Source organism: Monomorium pharaonis, chromosome 4 (genome assembly GCF_013373865.1).
Source record: "Monomorium pharaonis isolate MP-MQ-018 chromosome 4, ASM1337386v2, whole genome shotgun sequence".
Lineage (NCBI taxonomy): Eukaryota > Metazoa > Arthropoda > Insecta > Hymenoptera > Formicidae > Monomorium > Monomorium pharaonis.
The window spans coordinates 29,494,449-29,515,531 of NC_050470.1; the positions used below are offsets into that span (position 1 = coordinate 29,494,449).

General features: G+C 41.1%; 1 protein-coding gene and 1 long non-coding RNA gene across 4 annotated transcripts in view; one reads left to right on the forward strand and one right to left on the reverse strand.

Moving 5' to 3' along the window:
• Positions 1–21,083, forward strand: part of LOC118645154 — a 71,729-nt gene that overhangs the window by 34,578 nt on the left and 16,068 nt on the right. The gene's annotated exons all lie outside the window — the stretch shown is intronic.
• LOC105834471 (trypsin) lies at positions 10,537–12,811 on the reverse strand. Its single transcript, XM_012676973.3, has 7 exons — positions 12,695–12,811; positions 12,067–12,176; positions 11,910–12,004; positions 11,417–11,576; positions 11,227–11,337; positions 10,991–11,140; positions 10,537–10,890 (listed from the first exon to the last, which is right to left on the reverse strand). The coding sequence occupies exons 1-7, from the start codon at positions 12,747–12,749 to the stop codon at positions 10,642–10,644; spliced, it is 930 nt and encodes a 309-aa protein (XP_012532427.2). The 5' UTR covers positions 12,750–12,811; the 3' UTR covers positions 10,537–10,641.

The window sequence follows — 21,083 nt, forward strand, 5'->3', positions numbered from 1 at the left end:
CACCTCGGGCGGCATCCAACTGGAGAGGGGAAGAGAGAGAGTGGGAAAAGGAAACCGCGCGCGTTGCGCTCCCGTGGAAATTTCCTCGTTACCCGAGCTTTATGTCGCGGACGTTAAAGAGAAATATGAACGGCTTAAGTGCTCCCGTTAGGTACACGACCGAAGGAAAATGAGCGGAGGCGGGACGGTGCAATACGGTGCGCGCGATTCCGAGCCAACGATGAGCCTCTGTCTCGTAACTCTCGGCTGATGCCGTGGGGCAGCCTGTTCGACATTCGGATAACGACTCGCCCGCAATTTTCTTCTGGCTTAATCGCAACATCGTCTAGCGGCGAAGAACATCTTCCACCCATCTGTTAATAATATTTTTTTTTAAGTCATGTATTTTGAGAGCATTAATTTTTTTAAAAATATGTGATATCTGCAGTTATAATTGCATAGTAAAATAATTATAATTAGAGGTATAATTTTAATTATAATTATTACTATAATATTGATAATATTAATCATGCTTTTAATTATTACAGTACAGCTTACTATATTAAAATTTTCATTTTGATGGCAACCATGTCATAAGTTGCATAGACCAATATTATGATTATGACAACTTTAATATATAATAATTTAAACAAACCATAATTTATATTATTAAATAACTATAAAAATATAATTGGATTAAAAAATAACATGAATCATAGTAATATTATGATTCCAGCAATTTTTTTTTTCTCTCGATGCACTTCGAGAAATATGTAATATGACGCTTCTAATATAACGGTTTCTTTTTACTTTACATTGAGAAAAATGATTTGATTTTCGACGGGGTGAAACGACGACGGATGCGAAATAACGGACGAGAGGGCTAAAGTCAAACGGAATCGCGCTAAAACTGGTTCTAATATCGTCGTTCGTAACTACAAGCGGGCGGAAAAAGTTGATGAAAGGACTTGAAGTAAATATTGCATGCCGGGAACACAGTAAATTGGTTTCAAATCCCACGCGCACGCTTTCAATTGTTGAGCGTGTATCACAAACATTTTTCGGTTCCCTAAAGCTGGGAATTTAAAGGCTCGACCGCGGCAGTAATTGTCATGCTCGATGACCCGCGATGGCGCCAATTGCGGATAATTGAATTTCATGATCATACTAGCGCGACTATAAAGCGTCCCTTCCTCTCTCCCTTGCATTTTCCTGTTTGAACGGTAATCTGTTTTCGCTGAATATTCCATTCTCGCTAACATTATTCCAATATCGGCGCGTTTGCGATATTGATTGCGTGCTTTATGTATTTTTCATGCAAAAACTTGAAATATTAAAAAGCTTTCATTGTCCGAGCTAAAATTACACGTCCTCAGCGGGATGTAAAAATAATATAGTTGCATAAACATTCTCTCACCGTTGCCGTACTTCAATCCACTCAAAAATTAATGAAATTTATTAAAACATATAATATATGTAGTGAAATATATAAGAGGGGTGTAAAGTTAAACAGCGATATTTAGAAATTTATTTAAATCGGTAAGCAAAGAACAAACAGTGTCACGTTGCGCTACCGCCACGATAAAATATCATCACGATAAAATAATTGCTTTTCCGTTTTATCCGTCGCGAGAGAAAATATCGTTCATCGTTTGCGGGCAGAAATACATGTTACGAAAACATATTAAAATGAATGAAAGCTGTTCTGCGGATTTCGAGACTCGCGTGACCGTCGTGAACGTGAAGAAGCCGAAGGAGGACCGAAAAAGGAAGGAACGAAGGCGCAATGGAAAAGACGGGAGGAATCGAAAATCGCCGTGTACGTTCCGTCACGACATCGGTGAGACGTACCGGCGCCAGGACGGGTGTGTAAGGATCGTTCGTTCGTGTTCAGCACCGACACGGCGTTACGTATCCCCGTGCTGCCCACCACCACGGCCTCGCGCGGCCACGTTCGTGTGCCGTGTAACAAAGTTTGAAAAATAGTGGTCTTCTTTGTGCGCGGGTATATAGATGTTCGCCGCGCGACTTCGCAGACGCATTCCGGGCGGGCAAACACTCGAAACTATCCTCTGGGAAATTTGAATGAGATTCTAATATATTACGGCGACGAGAGAAGCAGGAGAGATATGTAAGCGAACGTCGTGCGAAGTTTGCGGTAATATTCCAAGATGAATTCGATGAATGCGTCACGGATTGGTGCCTGAAAATATCGCGTATAGATCGTATACATCGAGACGCAGTCACGAAATTAATTGTCTCTGGAAACAGGATATTGAGAGAGTTTATTTTATAATATAAATGCGCAAAATATTATATTATGTATTTTAAGTCAATTCGAAATATGTGTGAACATCTACTTGCAAGAGCTTGTTTATGTTCCAACTGAAAAGATTCACCTGACCTGTTAATAATATCAAATCAAAAATGTGTTTAAATGATAACGCCGATTCTATAATACTTTATCTCTGTCTTTACGTAAATCTAAAAATGTATGTAAAAAAATAAAACTGGCAGAATAATAGACAAGATAATTTTATATATAGTCGTAAAAAATTAATTGTCTGGAAATTTTTAATACTGAAAATACTGCATGTTTGTTGAATTTGTAGCATAAAACTCGCAGTATCCTGTGTCCGAACAATTAATTTCGTGACATATTTTAATGTAACCAAGAAAATCGTAGCGCGCACGCGGATCTTTTGAGGAAGCCTTTCGTCGAAAGCTTTTCCACCTCAATGACATTTCGCCCGGGATAACCCAATTTGCTTTCCCCTTTCATCGAGAGAAAGAGAGAGAGAGAAGGTTGTCACAGGATCAATGAGGAAACCTGCCCTTCTTGGCGCCATGACCCCATGATCGTGACAAAATGCAGATTCGTGAACACACTTTCTTTTGCGTGTCTGACAAGCTGAAAGGGCGCTCGTCCCTGCCAGCTCGTTTGTCGCTGTATTCGACGAGATCATCCATTCCGCAGTGAAATCACGTTGCCGAAAGTTCCGCTTCTTATTCCTGGCGCGAAACAACTAGGAGATCGCCACACGGATTCCCCGAGAATAACAAATTCGCGAAGTTCCCGAGTTTTACCATCTTGAGAGACTGTTTAGAAATATAAGCAATAAAGAGAGAGAGAGAGAGAGAGAGAGAGAGAGAGAGAGAGAGAAGAAGAAGAAGAAGAAGAAGAAGAAGAAGAAGAAACGCTATACTAAAACGTTATTAATCACGAAGAAGAAATATCCTATTATTTCAGCTGCGAATATCCGCCACGGTGTAGAGAAGAAAGACGCGCGACAAGAGGGAGGAAATCAACGCGACCATTTCCCCTGCATCGTGAAACTTCAAGTACGAGAAATTCCCCGCCGGCCGCGTTGATCTCATCCGTTCTGTTTCCCGGAGATGCGGAGAGGCGAAAAGGTACGTCTCCAGTAGCCAAGGGCGAGCTGACAAATGGCAAAGATTTAAGCGGCGCAACCGCCGGCGCGCGCGTATTTTTCATCGGCGAGAAAAGGGCGGCGCGCTTGCTCGCTGCGTTAAGTAATTGCATCCCGACGTTCGCTGAAGGTAAAGGACGAGTGGTCAGGGAGGAGTGGAGGGAAACAAGAGAGGAGAGACGTGGAAAGGAGGCAGGGGGAGAGCCCGAGCCGGTGCGAAGCAGACTGCGAAACCAGTTATTGGATCCCGTGCGGAGTATCGGGAGGATCGCAAACCTAATTTTCTTAAGAAATCACATCTTCCCGATCGCCCGGCGTTTGTTGACGCCGTCTAATGTAAAGTGCGCCGTAAGAAAGAAGTCGCGCACAACTCAGGCGTGTAATTTCATCCGCAACAGATAATGAACGTGAGGTGGTCGCCCGAGGTGGTGGACTCGAGAACAATCGGGGCGAACCCTTTCCGAGTCACGCGACGACTTCTCAATCGCATTCGTTTATTATCGTACACGCGATAATTATACAAAATATGCGAATAAAGTATATGGACTGTAAAGAACATTTTGTATTTATGTTGAAATCGGTCCTTGTTAAAATTTTTGTGTTAAAATTTAACACATTTGCTTGTTACTTTAACATATTGCTGCTGTGTTAATTTAAATAAAGCTAAATTATATTAGAATAACTAAAATAAGTAATGCAATGTGCACGTATTTTTAATTTTATTAAATGTTTCTCATATATTTTCATTATCGGAAAAAATGTTAAGCTTATTCTATAATATAAGAGTGACTGTTATTTCTCGACGTGATCTCGTGACGTGTTAAAGCAACATGTTATTTTGACATAATTTTCTCATTAAATTATTGCACAAAAATTATGTCAAATTATATAATTTATCATTTATTTTCATGTTAAAATATAACATGATAGTTATGTTGCCATCTAACATATGCTAATATGTTGAATTAACAAAAAAATTTTGTGGGCCGTTTGGGACATGCAATATGTGTTAAATTTAACACAAATTTTTCAACTGTATGTGAATAACGTCGATCAGAGTCCTCGACATAACAAAAGTCTAACTTTATGACGGCGGAGCGATTGTTTTAATTTTAATTTGTTCAACTTATCTGCGCTGTTGTCCCAATCAAGCGGAAATCACGCGCTGAAGAGCGAGAAACATTTTCAAGGGAAATAACGATAGCTCAGGCTCATCCATTTTCCATATAGTTTCGACCGTTCACGCGCGGCTACGAGCGAGAAATTTTCTTAACGACCCCGTTCGTCCGATCGCTGTGCTACGTAACGGCGAAGGAAGATAACGGGAGGAACGCGGCTTAGAACGCCGCGCGATACGGTAATACGAATTTCGGTATAAGGGGGCCTTAACTTCCGCAATAAACGCCGCCAAGAAATTAACGGTAAAGCGCGAGAAACTTCCCCGCGGCGGCGGCAGAACTATTAAACCGCGCCGGGATATCGCTACGTGGACGACGAAGACGCGACCTGGGCAATCCGTTCCTCGCGAGCACGATCATTTAATCCCCTTATTAAAACGCGGATTACTGTCCGGTGCCGGAAATGTTGGCGTTTCATTACTCCCCGTGCGGGAGCGAAGAGGGGGAATTCGACGGTCGGAGCACTTCCGCGAAATTGCGTCTAATTCGAAGACAGACACCGCTTTTCGGAAGTGAAACCCGCATTGAATTAATTGGAAATGAGTTGCGTGTACGTGTGTGTCATTCATACAGTAAATTAAAATCCGTATCTCTATATTGCATTAAAAAAAAAAAAAGGATAAGATAATTCTCAGTATCTGAGAAATAAAACGAGATAATGAATCGCCTGATCCAAATTAGCTTCATTCTTTCTGTAAATAGAACTGGGTATATACGTTTCGCAAGCTCCGTTCCTCGTTATCTCGATGACATGGTGAGCCTCTACCGCGCGATGAAACGTTAATTTTTAGTGCAACAGAGAGTTACAAGAGTCTACTAATTGGAGCGACGAGGCGCGACGTCGCGAATGACGTCGTTTGTTTGGCGAGATGGGCGAAACGGTTACCTCGCATTTAACGTGCAGGAAGGGCAGCCAATTAGCCGTCTGCATCGCGTCGAAGAAGACGCGAACGCTTAGGTAAACGCAAATAAGCGACTCGGGAATTTCCCGGAGAGCGCTTTCCCGAGACGGACGATAGAGCAGGGAGTGATAGAGCGAGGGACGGGCTCTATAGAGAAGGAAGGGAAACGCGAATAGGTAGAGCGGGAGCGGAGCGGAGCCAGAAGAGGAAAATCTCCATAGGGGAAGGACGGAACCGTCTGAGACAGATGTAAAAGGGAAAACGCTGTTCGTCGCGTTTACATTTAATTAATTAGCCGGTCAACGTCGGCATCCGCCATCGGATATGGAGAAACGAGCTACCGCGGGCGACGAGACGCGTTTAAACGCGTTTCTTTCGTCCTTTTACGTGAAGTTGACGGTTACCGACATCAGCGGCGTGACGTGGCTGCGAGCGAGGATTTATCTCGTTTGAGTAATGAAGGTACGCGAAAAGTGAAAGTCAGGCTGCAAATGAGAAAGGTACAAGCGTAATTAATGTAGCAATCGCGATATTGAACGTTCGCATTATTCTTTCGTCTCCTGGCACTTAAATGCGAGATGTATGAATGTATGTACGTAAAAAAATTAGTCAATCAGGATATTTAATAATTTAATAATTCACGTGTACGATAAATCGTGGTTTTCTTGCTACGTTCCAGGCGGAGTTTTGTACGTAATTGATATGTCATTAATATGTAATTTAATTGGAACTGAACGTTCGTTAAATTATTTAAAAGCTTACGAGGGAGAAATTCCAATGTAGAGATAATTATAAAAATTAGGACGCGCTAGTTAAACGGTGTTCTTATCTCTTGGAAGACGAGCTGAACGGCTGCCTATTTCGTTGTAGAAGATAGTATTGGAATTTCTAGTCACATCCTCGGAAAACGACTTCCTCGTGTATCTTCGAGCAGTTTTCAAGCAGCCATTAATGCGTAACGGAGTCATTAAACGAGATTCGTTTGTCGAGGTCGGCGCCGAATGTGTCGTAACATCATTCTTGATCACAAAAGCGGTCTTCCGCACCCTAGGCCGTTTAACAATTGACGAGGCTGATTAATCTATTTGTGTTTAACATCAAATGTATATATTTGTTTCTTAAAGTAAAAAAAGAATGATTGTCAAAGCCTTAAAAGGATATTCTGGTCTAGAACTTTGAATCAACTTAAATTTTTCGTGTACTTTTCAAGTTGTTAGGATTTTACGATATAACTATGATAATATATATTAGATAAACATAATATTTTTATATGTACGAAAAGTAGAGGTAAAACTTAAAAATTGTTTTCTTTAGAATCTAGATATACCGATCCTCTTTACATAACGGTACATTTTATAGAAACATTTGAACGAACAGTATACTCCACTAGATAATTCTGATGAATCATGTAATAATACGGGATTTGGAAATAAATTCTAAGAAAAAATTGATCTTACATGAAGAAGACAAACGCATCCTTCTCGCCGAACGAACTTTGCCATTGCACTTCGAACGAAAGTGCCCACGCGCGACCGAATAGAGCGCTGATGTGCAATTAGTATAATGAATTCGCCCACGGAATACCCACGGATCCGTCGAACGTATCATTAATAAACGCCTCCGTCGGGAGAAGATGTGCCCTCGCCTTCGTCTTTCTTCCTCGTCAAGTGCCAAGTTCGATGTCGAAGCAACGAATGCGTTCGCCTTTTTCTTTCAATTCGCATGAGAAAAACGGGACTCCGTCGTCCCTTTGAATGGTACACCAACGTTCTGCCGAATTTACCCTCCCCCCATCCCGTCTTCGATTCTACGAGAGTAATTAGAGGGAACTTTATCGTCGCGCGGAAGCCCCCACCTTTCGAATTTAACTCGCCGTCGCGTTTGGGCGCGCGGCGAAGTTACTTGCCCCCACGGAAAACGCAAACTTTTAATTTATTTAAAACCTTCGACGGTAAAAGAGAGAAGAGAGAGAGAAAAAGAGTCGAAAAATGTTCGGCCTATGCGAGGTAGCAAGTTCGGGCCCCTGTATATATCCTCTAATGAATTCTTATTCGATCCTGGAATTACCGAGGTACGCGAATGGACTCTGTCGACGCGCAAACATGCTCGAGCCCTCCTTCCCATTCGCCGTCGAGGGACTGAAAGCCGCAGGGGCATCGGAGAGACCGTGAAAAACGCCCTCCTTAAGCTTAAAAAAAAGAACCGAAGCCAGAGGGGCGCAAGTATCAGAAGTTACGTTTATCAGGTAAAACGCGCGGCAGTTTTCACCCAAGGCTTCTATCTCCCCCTTCCCGCTTTTGCGACTCATCCGTCTCCTGATTTTATACTTTGCTTTCTTCTTCTCGTATATTTCTTTTCTTCCATCTCTCTTTTTTCTCTCTTTCTCCTCTGTACGCCCACGATTACTTCATGAGCATCGATCGCGAGGGCCTACGCGGCCCTGAAATCCCTGCGAGAAGCGCGTCTCGGGTTTCCGCGCGGATTAACCTTCGGAAACGGAAGCCTGTCCCGGAAGATTACAATCGCGCGAGTCGGGAGAAGTCGAACTTTTGTCTAAGAACACGGTCAATACGGTATACGTCGTTCCAAATCATCGTTTCATTTCTACGAGAATAATCCAGATAATGCATTTGCATTAATAAATTTGCACGAGATATAATTTTAACTTGAACTAGTTCTTTATTTTCTGTCACTTCTATTGGTCATCTAAAATATTAAACAACAGTTTGATAAAATCAGACACTATTATTTAATTAAATATTTTATATAAGAGAATATAGACATGTGAAAAGACAACTAATATAAAATGAGCTTTACTCGGTCATACATTTTAAAAATAATTTTATAATTCAAAATTATTATGTACGATAGTAGCAACGAATCATAAGAAGAAATTTTAGAAAATTAAACCATAAGTAGTATAAATACTATGATAATATGATGGAAAACATGATAAACATTTTCATAATTCCTCCCTTGGTCCGCGCTTAATATTTACCGTACTAATTTTTACCATAAAATTTTAGCTGTTCTGTGTAGTTGAATCTTTGTGCTGATATCTACTTGTGTAATTTTATATATATTTTAAAATTCACTGATTGTGCGTCAAATAGAATTTTTAATCTTTAAAACATAGCTATAAAATCAATAGTATTATAATATTAAATTAAAAATCAATTTAATAATAATGTCTTTAACAAACGTCTGTTTCCTTAAAATATTGTAAATAATTTTGCAGATAAAAATATTTTATTATTTTCTCTATGCTCTATTAATAATAGCTTCTACAAACAGCAGAAAAGATTCAGCGGATAAGTTTCAGCGCGATTTTTTAAGGAATTCTAGAAGGACAGATTTTAATTTTTGATTATTAAATCTTTCTAAAGCAGGACGATTCAATTTTTATCGAATAATTACATCGACGTTTTTTCTCAGCTAGACGAGGGCAATTCAATTTCCATAATCTCCCCACAGCTTGCTCCGCACGCAGCAAATATAAATGCGCAAAATTTATATCCAATCTGAAAAAGCCGTCGTGAGTTCTCACATTTCTTTGAGGGTACCGGGCTCTCTCGCTCAGAATTTAATACCGTTGCAGCGAAACCAGCAAACGCGGCAAAGGAGTTGCGCGAATATACACCGTGGACGTTTTCTCATCTTGGCAGCGAGCAATCCGCTAATACATTTCTCCGAGCTATCATCCGCTGTGTATTAAGTGGTATACACCCGCTCTTTGCGTCGGTGCTGCTTTTCGTTTGAGATCAAAGTAGATATATCGCATGTTTATCTCTTTCTTCTCTTAGTTCTCTTCTCTTTTTTTCCTTTGTATCTGTTCGCGCGAAAGACGAATGAAAAATCGTCTCCTGTATTAATCCTTTCATACCTGATAGAATATACATATGCTATGTAAAAAAATTAATGAACAGATATTCTTCACGGTTTTTTACGATTCTTATATTTACGTGAGCATTAAATGAGCAATGAGAAACATTCATAACTGAAAGACTCTACTACTTATACATTTTACATATATACACCTATGTACTGTATATAAAAATGTATTGAATATAGAGAAAAGCCCAGTATTAAATTTACTAATTACACCAGAGATCATTAAGCAATTAATAATGTTGTCAGTAATAAATTAAGCATGCTACATTTAGTATTTTGCTGCTGGGCAATTGATAATTTAAGAAAACAAATATTGCAATATAATAATGATTCTTTTATACACACAAATAATTGGGAACATTGATTAAAGTTTAATAAAAACAATTAATATTAAAAAATCTGTATAATTAAATATGTTGGTATTATTTTATTTGTTTTTAATCTCAATTAGAGCGATAAAATTTACTTATATATGTACATATATATATATATATATATATATATATTTCTTAATTATATGTATATTTATAGAATATGTGTATTTATAGAAGAGTTAAGATTATTAATTAAAAAATTAATAATGTTATCAGTAACAATGCATGCTGCATTTTATATTTTAGCTACATTGTAGCAATTGATTTAAAGAAACAATAAAAATGCTTCTTGAGATATCTTTTCTGATAAGATCAATTGACACTGAATGAGATAAATAATCTTGCTTTATCACAAAGATATCGACAGTTTTGTGAACACATATACACAAATGGTTTGTCAGAAGTTATTTTAATTACTAAACCATACTGCGTTTCAAGTATCACAGCTAATTTTTAAACGTACTTTAGCATTAAGACAGCCAAAATAATACAAAAAGTGAAAATTAATTAAGTAAATTAAGTAAATTAGTTAGAAAATAAATTCAAGTTAAGATGTAAATTAAGTAAACGATGGATTCGAGATAAAGTCCTAATTTTATGAGATTAAAAAATCTTAAATTTTTCTGTGTAATAATTATTTAAAATTAATTGTTTAAAATGATAGTAAATGTAACAAACTTTATCAACAATCTCGCAAAATAATTAATTAAGAATAACTTACAATTTAAAATATGTGATACTTAAATTGTAATATTCATTTAAGTCTCGAACGACAATCACAAAAGTTATTCTGCTAATTTTATTTATTTCACTTATCAAATCGTATTTGGCCGACTGTAGTATATCTTTAAACATACATATCTACAAACAGTCTTGGCTTCAAGGTCTAGGTGTAATTGATAAGAGCACAAAAGAGGAAGGAGATTAGCATCATCATACTCTCCGAGGTGTTAACTACGCCGGAATTCCCAACTTTTTGCACTACTATTATTACATCTGAGTCGCTTAATATCCAATTTAAGTAGTGAGAAATATCTGCATACACCCCAGGCAATCGTGGCTGAGCACACCCCTTGCCACCCGAAACGACACCGGTCAAAATACCATCGCAGATCATGCCGCCGCCGGAATCACCCTGAAAAAAACGAAAAAAGAAATATCGACCATTTATAAATCACATTTGCTTACGAATACATGTACGAAAACGTATGCAAATGAGTAAGAGAATACATTACTTGGCAAGCATCCCTTCCACCTTCTATGTAACCGGCGCAATACATTCCCGGTGGTAGGTCTGTCTCGTTTATGAGCAGTTTGCGACATTCCTTTGTACTTCGAATGGGTAGATCTACGTACATTAAGTCAGGAAACACTATCGGGTAATTCTAAAATACATATATAAATATGTTCTATATAGAGGCTTCCTTGAGGTAAATTATCCTACGGTCAAAGTATTTCGCTAGATACTCACAGCCGAGTGATAGCCCCAACCGGCTACCTGACAGACAGTCTTGGGCACAGGAGCGTTTGCTGACAAGGGCACATTATTGAGCTCCGGAGTGAACGTAAAGGGTTCCGATAGCTATGGGAAATTTAGATATAAATCACGGTTACTGTGAAAAAATCCGGCAAACGGTAGTTAATTTGTAAAACCAGCATACTTGTATAACGGCAACATCATTGTGCAATGTCGAAATATCGAATTCTGGATGAATCCTGATATCTAGCACCTTCCTCTCCTGTCGTGACGGAACTTCGTCAACCAGATGTACTATCCCTCCGACCACAATAACCATCCATGGTTCTGTTAACTTTCCGGAGCTATGTAATTAATAGCTCTGTTTATTTCTATTTAGCAATAATTTAATTATAGACTGTGGTAGACTTTTTTCCAATTGCTTTTCCATTAATTCACTAATCTATTAATGTGACGTGTAAATGAATTGACAAATGTTTTATATTGGATAAAGAACAATTTTTCCAGAAGAGATAATATAACAATAGATTGAAATATAGATCAGATTAGCGTGATATTGTTTTATCGTCAAACAATATAGATGCTGAACTTTAAAACAACCAAATCTACCATTTCATTTAGAATCCGTCAATAATAATCTAGAATCTAGAGATATCTATTTGAAATCATTGGCTTACATATACACGCAGTGACCTGCAGTTAGGACTAGAGAAGAACTAATTATACTTCCGCCGCAAAAGTGTTTATTATTCCAGCTGCGCTTTAAAGACACCTAAAAATAGCATTTCTTTCAGAGAACTGCGTCAAATTAAAAAATTGTACGGCAAATATTACCTGATAAGGGAATTGTCTCAAAACAGCCTTTGTACCGTTAACTATGCGACCAGTTATATCGAAAGTTGTCGTTCCCTTGCCAAGAGACCCGGGGAGAACGGTCGGCGAGCCTTAATGCATAAATTATAATAAATCGTCATTTTCGTCGACGGCGCATACTTGTTATCGCTCGATAAAAATAAATTTAGCGAGAAGAAGCGAAATTTATAAATGTCAATCCCAAGTGATTGCGACCTATAAGTTAGGTATTCGCGTTATTCGTCACGGGTGTAAAAATTATTATACTTTCCGAAGCGTGCACAGTCCGCACGATAATTATCGACGAGCTTAATGAAAAACTAATTAACCTTCGCAATTTTATCCGAGCGCGATTAATGTTCTACCAGCCCCAGCTGTTGTTGCGCGAGCGCATGCCGCACATATTTTGATTCAATAATGCATACTAATGTACCGTGGAAAATTGCTTGGCTGTTGCCAACGCTTGAAATGAATCTCACCGGTAAATAAAAAAAAAATCAAAAATAATCAAAAACTCGCGAGCACGTGTCACACCTTTTTTTGTTCACGAAATTGGTATTTCGAGATCGGAATTTCGCGCGTAACCGCAGCATTCCTTTTCTTTACTTACCATAAATGAAATGCAAAATCGTCAGGAGCACCAATAAGCGTAACGTAGCCCGCATTGTTCTCCGCAATTCGCTCGTCACTTAGTCACTATCACGGACGAACTGTCCGTCGCTAGCAATAACGGTGTACAGAAAAATTCGTTATCGGGCCGTGGCTAAAACCTTTATCGCGGCTTCGTTCCGTTATCGGTTATCGGTTATTATCTCGGGTTAATTGAGATTGGATCCCAGAATTTCAGAATCGATTGACGCTACATTTTAACACACTCATGAAAATTCCGTTATTACCGCAACTCTTGAATTTCTTTTTTAATTGCGCCACAATTTCTTTTGCAATCTTACACTTTGCTAGCCTTATTTCTGAATAAATGTTTGTCGTCGGGATTTGTTTTCCTTCGATGGTTATTCCAATTAGATCGCTAGCATTATCTTTTTTTTAAGATAGAATGCCCATGATTGTATGATACAATAAGTTGAGATGTAACAAGAAATAGGAGGAGCAGCGATAATATCGACTCATAAAAAAATTGCATCGCTATATATAATATATGCAAAATTGTGGCATCATCGATAACGAGTTTGAAACGACGGACGGCAGAATCGGGAGGATCAACGAGCGACAATTCTTCCGGAAGCCGATGAAATTATCAAGTAGGATAGATGGAAATGTTCAGGAATTGGCAGAATTTTTGAATTCCATCCCGGAGAGCCGGACGGAGATATCAGGCATCAACGACAAGGGCGATTCGGGGATAATGAAATTCCGGAACGGAGGCTATTTCCGGCGGCCAACTGCAGCGGTCGGCTGCAGGATATTCATCGAAGACGGCGCTAAACTGCGAGTATCCAATATGCAAAGTGGTTGGTGGTCGTTCAGCTCAGCCACTATTGACGTAAATTACCGGGATATCTCGTTGTTCCTTCCTTCCTTCACTCTTTCCCTTCTTCCCTTAACGCCATGTGGCCGGAGATCGGGTACCATCGACAACGTAAGGAGAGATAAGGAACGACAGGGAGGGAGGAAAAGAGAAGAATATTTGCCAAAAAAGACGGAATAAACGTAATAGGAAATATAATTAAAGATATGAGAAATCCACAGACAATAGAATAGGAAAAGAAGGAAGAATAATACAGTCGTATATTTTATTTATCTTAAAGTCCTTTGACTTGTTAGGATTTAATTGCATTTTCACATTAATTAATGTGTTTTAAACAAAATATATTTTTTTGCGCCTTTGTAATACTAATTCTAAATAAATAATGTAAAATTTTAAATAATATGCAATTTAACGCACTATGTAAACGTGAATCTCGTTTCTTCAATCTCTAGAGTTTGCATTTGGTGACAGTCTTCCTTAATTATAAACGTATCACGTGATAAATTTAAACGATTCCATTTGAAATCACGACAGAAGAAAATATAAATATTACATTAGCTCCATGAGAAGATTGTAGAGCAAAATAAAGAATATATCGCGAATTACGTAGAACGATGTTCTAACTGTAAATGATGCCTCCCGAGGATAATGAGAGATTCAAATTCAACGGCAACGGGGAGGCGAGGGGAGAGGGGGACGGAAAGGGAACGAAGAGACATCGCCGGGAGGGGGCCAGAAAGCAGGGCAGAGTGTATAGGGCTGATAGGAGTCGCCATTACCCATCCCCGTGTTGAACCAGCCCCCGCGTACAGCGACACGCAACCCCTGTGTACAATCTCCGTGTGGCCGGCCAGCCGGCGGACCCGGTGAGGAGCCTCGGGCGTTGTCTACCGCAGAATCGCCATTCGATCGGTCCACTCGGAAGCACGCCGCCAGATCGTGGTCATACATACGTACCGTTCGGTTTAATACCGGCTCGGGGTGGTAGCCAAGCTGGCCGGTGAGCTAACAGCGGCCGACAAGCTCGTAATTTAGCCCTCTCCCGGGGTAGAGGTCCAGGTAGAGGTACCCGGCGCGCGAACAAACCCTTCCTTTTCGTCCTTCCCTGTACGCGCTCGCATAGCTAGGTAGCATTACGAGCAGCAAATCAGATTTATTCGCGAGGATGCTAGTTAACGTGGGGGCAATAACGTTAACGTGCGGCAACGGTACGAAAATCCACCCGCGCTGATAACATCCCGGGTTAAAAGGGATTCCTGTAATCTATGCGTGCGTAGCAGTTATGCTTTTGATGTATCGATACTTTATCGCAATCACGGCTAATTAGTACAGTGCATCGGGGGAAGATAAATAAATGGCCGCTCGGGATACGCATCCCTCTCGGACATCGCCTCTCGAAATTATCGCAGAGAAACGTATTCGCTTGTGTTGCGCGATATATGTGCGCGCCACGAAGAAACATGTAACTGGAAAATTACGCGAACAACTTGGATTTAAAACCAAAGAAACTCATTTTTTATACGAACATATTTGTCAGGAATTAAGTGGTAAGAGCTAGTTTTCTCAGACAGCTTTTATCATACATCGCTCAGAGTTTATGCGCATTGATGGAAAGTAGTGCCCGGTTTCTGACAACATATACTCATATTTCGAGTTTCGAAGCGCAATTATAATATTAAATTTCCCAACAAACTAAACTTCTGAAACGCACTGCAGGGCAACATAAATGCGTTTATTTAGTAGATGCGTGCATATGATGCACGTGCAGCCAGAGTGTCAAAACAAACCAACAAAAAGCAAGTTTAAAGTGAAATTTAAACTTTATCTTTGATTTTTCATAGCGTTTCGTTTAGGAATCCATTCCCCCCTCTCTCTCTTTCTTTCTTTCTCTCTCTCTCTCTCTCTCTCTTTCCTATCTCGCTTTACTCTGGCGCAATTTCCCTCTCTATCTCTCTCTTCTCTCCTTCGATCGTTTACTCCCGCCGCCTCTCGCCTCCACCAACACTCGATCTCTATCTCTCCTTCTCGCGCCTGTCTTTCTCCCTCTCGAGGCGGGCTTTCCTTCTGGGTCGGGACGTGCCACCTCTTCTTCGCTTCTCTGAGCCGCGTCGCGGAATCATTCTCGATGGAACCGTGGATAATGTTTATGGGACGTAATGATAAGGAATGCTACCTCCGCGGCCGATGGTCACGATCGGAGGGTCCGTATATTCCTCGGACTATTATTTAGTCACGGAAATCGGGTGCAATTTCGCATGGCTAGTACCGCCGCATCTTCGCATCAACGGACAGTTGATGCAACCCGTAGTCATCGATTCTCGTTTGCCGGTCGTATTCATTAATAATTTATCGGACCACTTATTGTGGTCTTGCCGTATCCCATCGCGACGATTTATCGTTAAACACGCGAATTTATTCCCCAGCGCTTACTGTACTCTCATAACAAGTTGTGCGACAATCGCGTACCGGTTAGTTGGCGATAAACACACTCGAAGCTTTATCTTGTCGACACTGTCAAGATCGCTATCATATCTTGTGTTATCTTAAACAAAATTAATTATTCATTATTTAATTTTATAACCATATCTTATCACATCTTATCGACATCTATCTCATATCCTTACATCCGGTATTTTAGTTGCGATAGGATTAGAGGAAATGTGTACTCGCGCGCGATGCACCAGCATTGCACTTCTCGCTGCCGGGCGACCTTGCCGAAGTAGCGAATCCGCGTTTCTATTCATTCGCCGCTCCCTTTGGGAGGGAACACCGTTCCACGTCACGGAGAGGCGAGGATGATAACCTTGACTGCAATGCAGCCAGTTAAAGGGCCGTTCAAGGTCTACCAGACGGTTCCCGGGTTCCATCGTCTGGTCGCCGCTACGCTTCGCCAAATGGAGTTCCCGACTCCGGCGGGACGAAGCCCTTTTCCAATTTCACGCGAACGCGGATCGCGCCGCGCGTTCTATACTCGGGAAATTACATGGCCTGAAATACCAGACCTACGCGGCGTATCTCGAATGCGCCGCCCGCGTGCACTTCATCCGCAATGGTCTGTGAAAACGGAGAGGAGAGACGCGGCACGGAGCGGCGCGACACATTAATAGAAGAGGATTCCTGAACGACGACGACGCGCACGGCAATTCAAATGGTATTTAAACAGAGTAGAGCTTAAATCAAGCGCATCATTACGCATCCATACTACTTACTTATCCGCGGTTACTTCTTCCGCGAAGAGATAATCTACGGAAGATGAAGTTCACGGGATTTAAAAGCGCGCAGTAAGATGTTTCGGTCACGAAGTAAATCCTTTTTTTTTATATAACTGGTACATTAACCCTTGGGTGTATAAATGAGGTTTCCAAGATCCTATTTTCTTTTTCTATATAAATATAATTCTTAAAAAATTTTGAAGATTATTTTCAGAGTAGTCGGTTTAAAATTGTTAAATTCGTTTTCCTCTTATTTGAATTTTTCTAAAATTTATCAAGTTATGCATTCAAAGATTAAGAACATTCTCCTCTTCTGTTTAAAGAAAGAAGTAATTGATAAATTTAAGAAAAAAAGAAAACATTTTTGCTCTTATTTTTAAACATTATTATTTAGGTGAAAACGGAAATTTGTGGAGAGAAAGAAAAAGAGATTGAAAATTTTTTTTTAAGTTTTCCAATGATAATAAAGTACATAAAAAGCAACCACAAAACGGCAGGCTCACAATGTAAGAAAAATCCCGCTAAATTTTTACATCGGATACATTTCACGTAGATCATTGATATTGCTCGCTCTCTGGCAGTTCCTTTTACATTCATGCCTAATAAATATATCGCTGGGTACGCAAACTGAAACGAATACGCGGTACGAATAAGAAACGTCGACTCCAATGGCGCCTTACTCCAAAGTTAACTCTCTCTCTCTCTCTCGTACAATATTCGCGCGTCTTGTTCGGCCTTAACCCTCGGCCCGGGGTGGTGAATTTTTTATGCGATTTGCCATTTCCATCTGCGCGCGAGACAGCCGCGCTTTCGTTGCCATTTCGAGGTTCTCGAATGCCTCCTTGAAGGAGCTTTTCTCGGCTGACGCGAGTGCGAGTGACGTCTACTCGAGCTGATGGCGGGTCTCGGAGTAGATCTTTTTTTTTTCGTTTTCGTCCTCTCCAAGGCCGAAATTGGGTTGCGCGCCTTTCCTTAGGCTTCTCTCGTGGCAAAGTGGCCCACGCGTGTCGCCTCAAAGGAAATTATGTCGAGTCGTCGTTGCCCATTAACCATCAGCACTTGGTCGCGACAACTCTCTCTCCCGTCTCCTCCTCGCCTATTTCTTAAGCTCCTTTCAAGAAGATGGGCGCTTTGCGATTCATAGTCGAGCAAATTGCATCGCCGTGATGAAGTCGCCATCCTTCACGTACGAACAAAAATAACGCTTTCGTTAATCCCACGCAGAGGAAAAAGTGACGTCCCGTCGGCGATGCCGAAGATAACGTTCTAATTAGAATATCTCAGATATCTTCGTCGCGGAATTCTCATTAGCCCTCGAGCGCCCCGCCGGCGCGTATAATTTCAGGATAGCGAGCCGCGATCTCGTTGACGCGGGCATCTCTCTGCAGCTACCAGCGCGGTTACAGAGGATAGAGCGCTGATATAAAGTAATTCAAACGGCATAATTATTGCAATTACAATTTAATTACGGTGGAATTGGTATTTCTGTACGTCGTAGCATTTGAAAAATGCAGCCCTCCCTTCCTTTCTCTTTAACGTCACTTTATCTTTAATCTATAATGTAACGATCAGCTTTCACGACAGTCCCGTGCACACACAGGGGTTGACTGTTGTCCGCAAAAATGTTAATAATACGGATTTTACGTGTCTCCACGTCTCACCGCCGCGTAGCCACGTTTTACGATCCGAGCGCGGGTAAAAATGCGGTCGTTAGGAGCGTTTCCCGGATACTCCGAGAGACGAGCGTTTGGTCCGCGTCCCGTTAATGACGCGCGTTTCTTGCGACGTCGCACCTTTAACCCTTTCGCGAGTAAATTATCCACCAGGTTTATGCCTTAGGATTTCTCGCATTCGCGGTTTTTTTTCTTTCGGCGCGAGCTAGGAGGCTATCTTAAAATCGCATATTTAATTTCGCACGTTACGCAGTTAATTATACAGTTGGGCATGCGTTTCATCTATACCTAAGGGAATAAAGAGAATAAATCAGAAGAGGCGTGCGAGAGAGAGAGAGAGAGAGAGAGAGAGAGAGAGAGAGAGAGAGAGAGAGAGTAGTGGTTTAGAGGCTTAAAGTCATGGTTATTCTATCCGAGAGTACAGGGTCTCGTATTTATCGCATCGCACTGTTAGATCGCAATCTCTCTTTCGCAGATATATGTATATTCGGCGATTACAATATTCTCTCTCACGATTCGGCCAATAGAAAGCGTGTTCACTCCGATGTGACTCGATGTAATTCATGCGAACATTCATAACACGATTAAGGTGAAACACGTGGTGAGAACGAAACTGAGCGGGGAGAGAAAAAAAGCTGCGAAATAAGCCGCGATAATTATTTGTGAAAATAAATTTATTACCTGAACACGAGCGTCGATTTCGGCGCCATCACGCGAGCCAGATATTTTTTCGCCGTTCACAGCTGGGTAAACCGATGAGACACGCGATGCGGTCGGCGTTCACGGGACCGTGGCCAGCATCTCCTCTCGTGCATTCGCCGCGCGTTCGCCCGCAGCGTTTGCCATGGCAACCGCAGTCGTGCTTTTCGTGTTACATAACCGGGAGCCTGTGCAGCCGTGACCTCGATCCCAGTCGGTGACTTCGTCTTCGGCCACGTCGTGCCCCGGTACGTCTCTCTCGCTCTCCTTCTCTCCTCTTGTCGTCCTCGCCGCCGCCGCCACCGTCGTCGCGAGGGACCAGAACCAGACGCCCCGGGACGAACCACCCACAGACGAAACAGCCACCTTCTACGACGGCCGCGACCTTTTCGCCGGCTCCCACTCGAGTCTCGGTTTTACGTAAGAGGCCCGAGCGGCGAAATTCACCCGAGGATTTCCATTTTGCGACGCTTACGTCACCGGTTCTTGGCCTTATGACTTCAAATGCAACCCGATGTTTCGCACCGACTCGAAGAGAGGATCCTTGTACGCGAAACGGCCGCTGTAATCTTTGCATTTGCAAGGTAAATGTCACGATGTTTTACTCCCACGGGGTCCAATCGTTCGGACAAAATGGCTTTCCGTTGAATCCAGAAGGGATTATGCACGGCGATCGGTCACGCCGATTTTTATAGAGATTCTTCCGCGAGAGAAGAATAGCGACTCATCTGACTACCGACTGTTTTTTACAACAGAATCCTCCAGACGTGCATGACGTGCCGCGCGATTGTAAGTGTCCATATGGCAATCTTTCCTTCTTTGTTGGTTTGAAGTAATATTCGACGTGGGTGTGTGTACAGGCAATCTTCTTGATGGTGCGTGTCCAAGACGGAAATATCACGATCGCAATATCAATAATAGCAGGCGCCAGCACCTATAGAATTCCCTAATGGCAAATTGAAATCCATAACTACAATACGTTGCATTATATAATAACGTTATTTTTTTATCGTACGTCGTTACGGGAAGAAGAATTTGTAGGAAATAAAGTAAAAAAGATTGAATATATCAAGCTATATTCAAATTTTTGACATCCGTCCTATATTGCAAATTAAGTTATTTAATTTAGATCTGCAGATATAGTTTAAAAATTATTTTGTTGGCTCGTCAAGCGCGTCGTTCATTAATAATCTCCTCTTGAATGAATACATTTTTTCCTACGTTTATGGAGAAGTTGATATTAATAATGCAAATGTTCTTTTTCCGTTACTGTTTGGAAGGCAGTCCTTATCTACTTTTTTTTCAGGTGGAACGGGTAATGGTTCTTCTACACGGACCTCAATTCCCGTCTCTCCCAGCGCTAATTCAACGTTTCAATCTTCTCGAAACATGAGCGACATTGTCCTCCACGTTTTTTATTGTTTCGGCCGAACGCTCTGCTTTGCCGCGCGACGGAAACGTCGCTCGTCTTCCTTTCGACGTTTCCCAACTTTCTTCGACGCCTGGAAAAACCTACCCCTTGTGTGTAGATGTCTGGCGTGTTATTGTAGATAATTCATCAGTGTCGCGTAGGATGAACGACGGTTGGGTAGGGGCATATTTCCCAATATATATTATTTTGTTAGTTGTATACAGTTAGTTTTGCGCGTCAGTGCATCAGAAATTTGAGAATTGACAGCTATTGGAATATATGTACAAAGAATACATATGTGCACATGAAACAACTGCCAATTTTCGAACTCGTGATGCATCGGCACACGAAACCAACAGCGCAGAGTAAACGCGGAAAATGTATTTGTAAATGAAATTGTTTCGCATCGATGAGTCGAAATCAGGGATACGTTTTGTCACTCTTTGATACCGTTATTTTGATAAAACTCATTTTCGTAAACTTCATATTCGATTGCGCTTAATGAATGTGACAGTAGA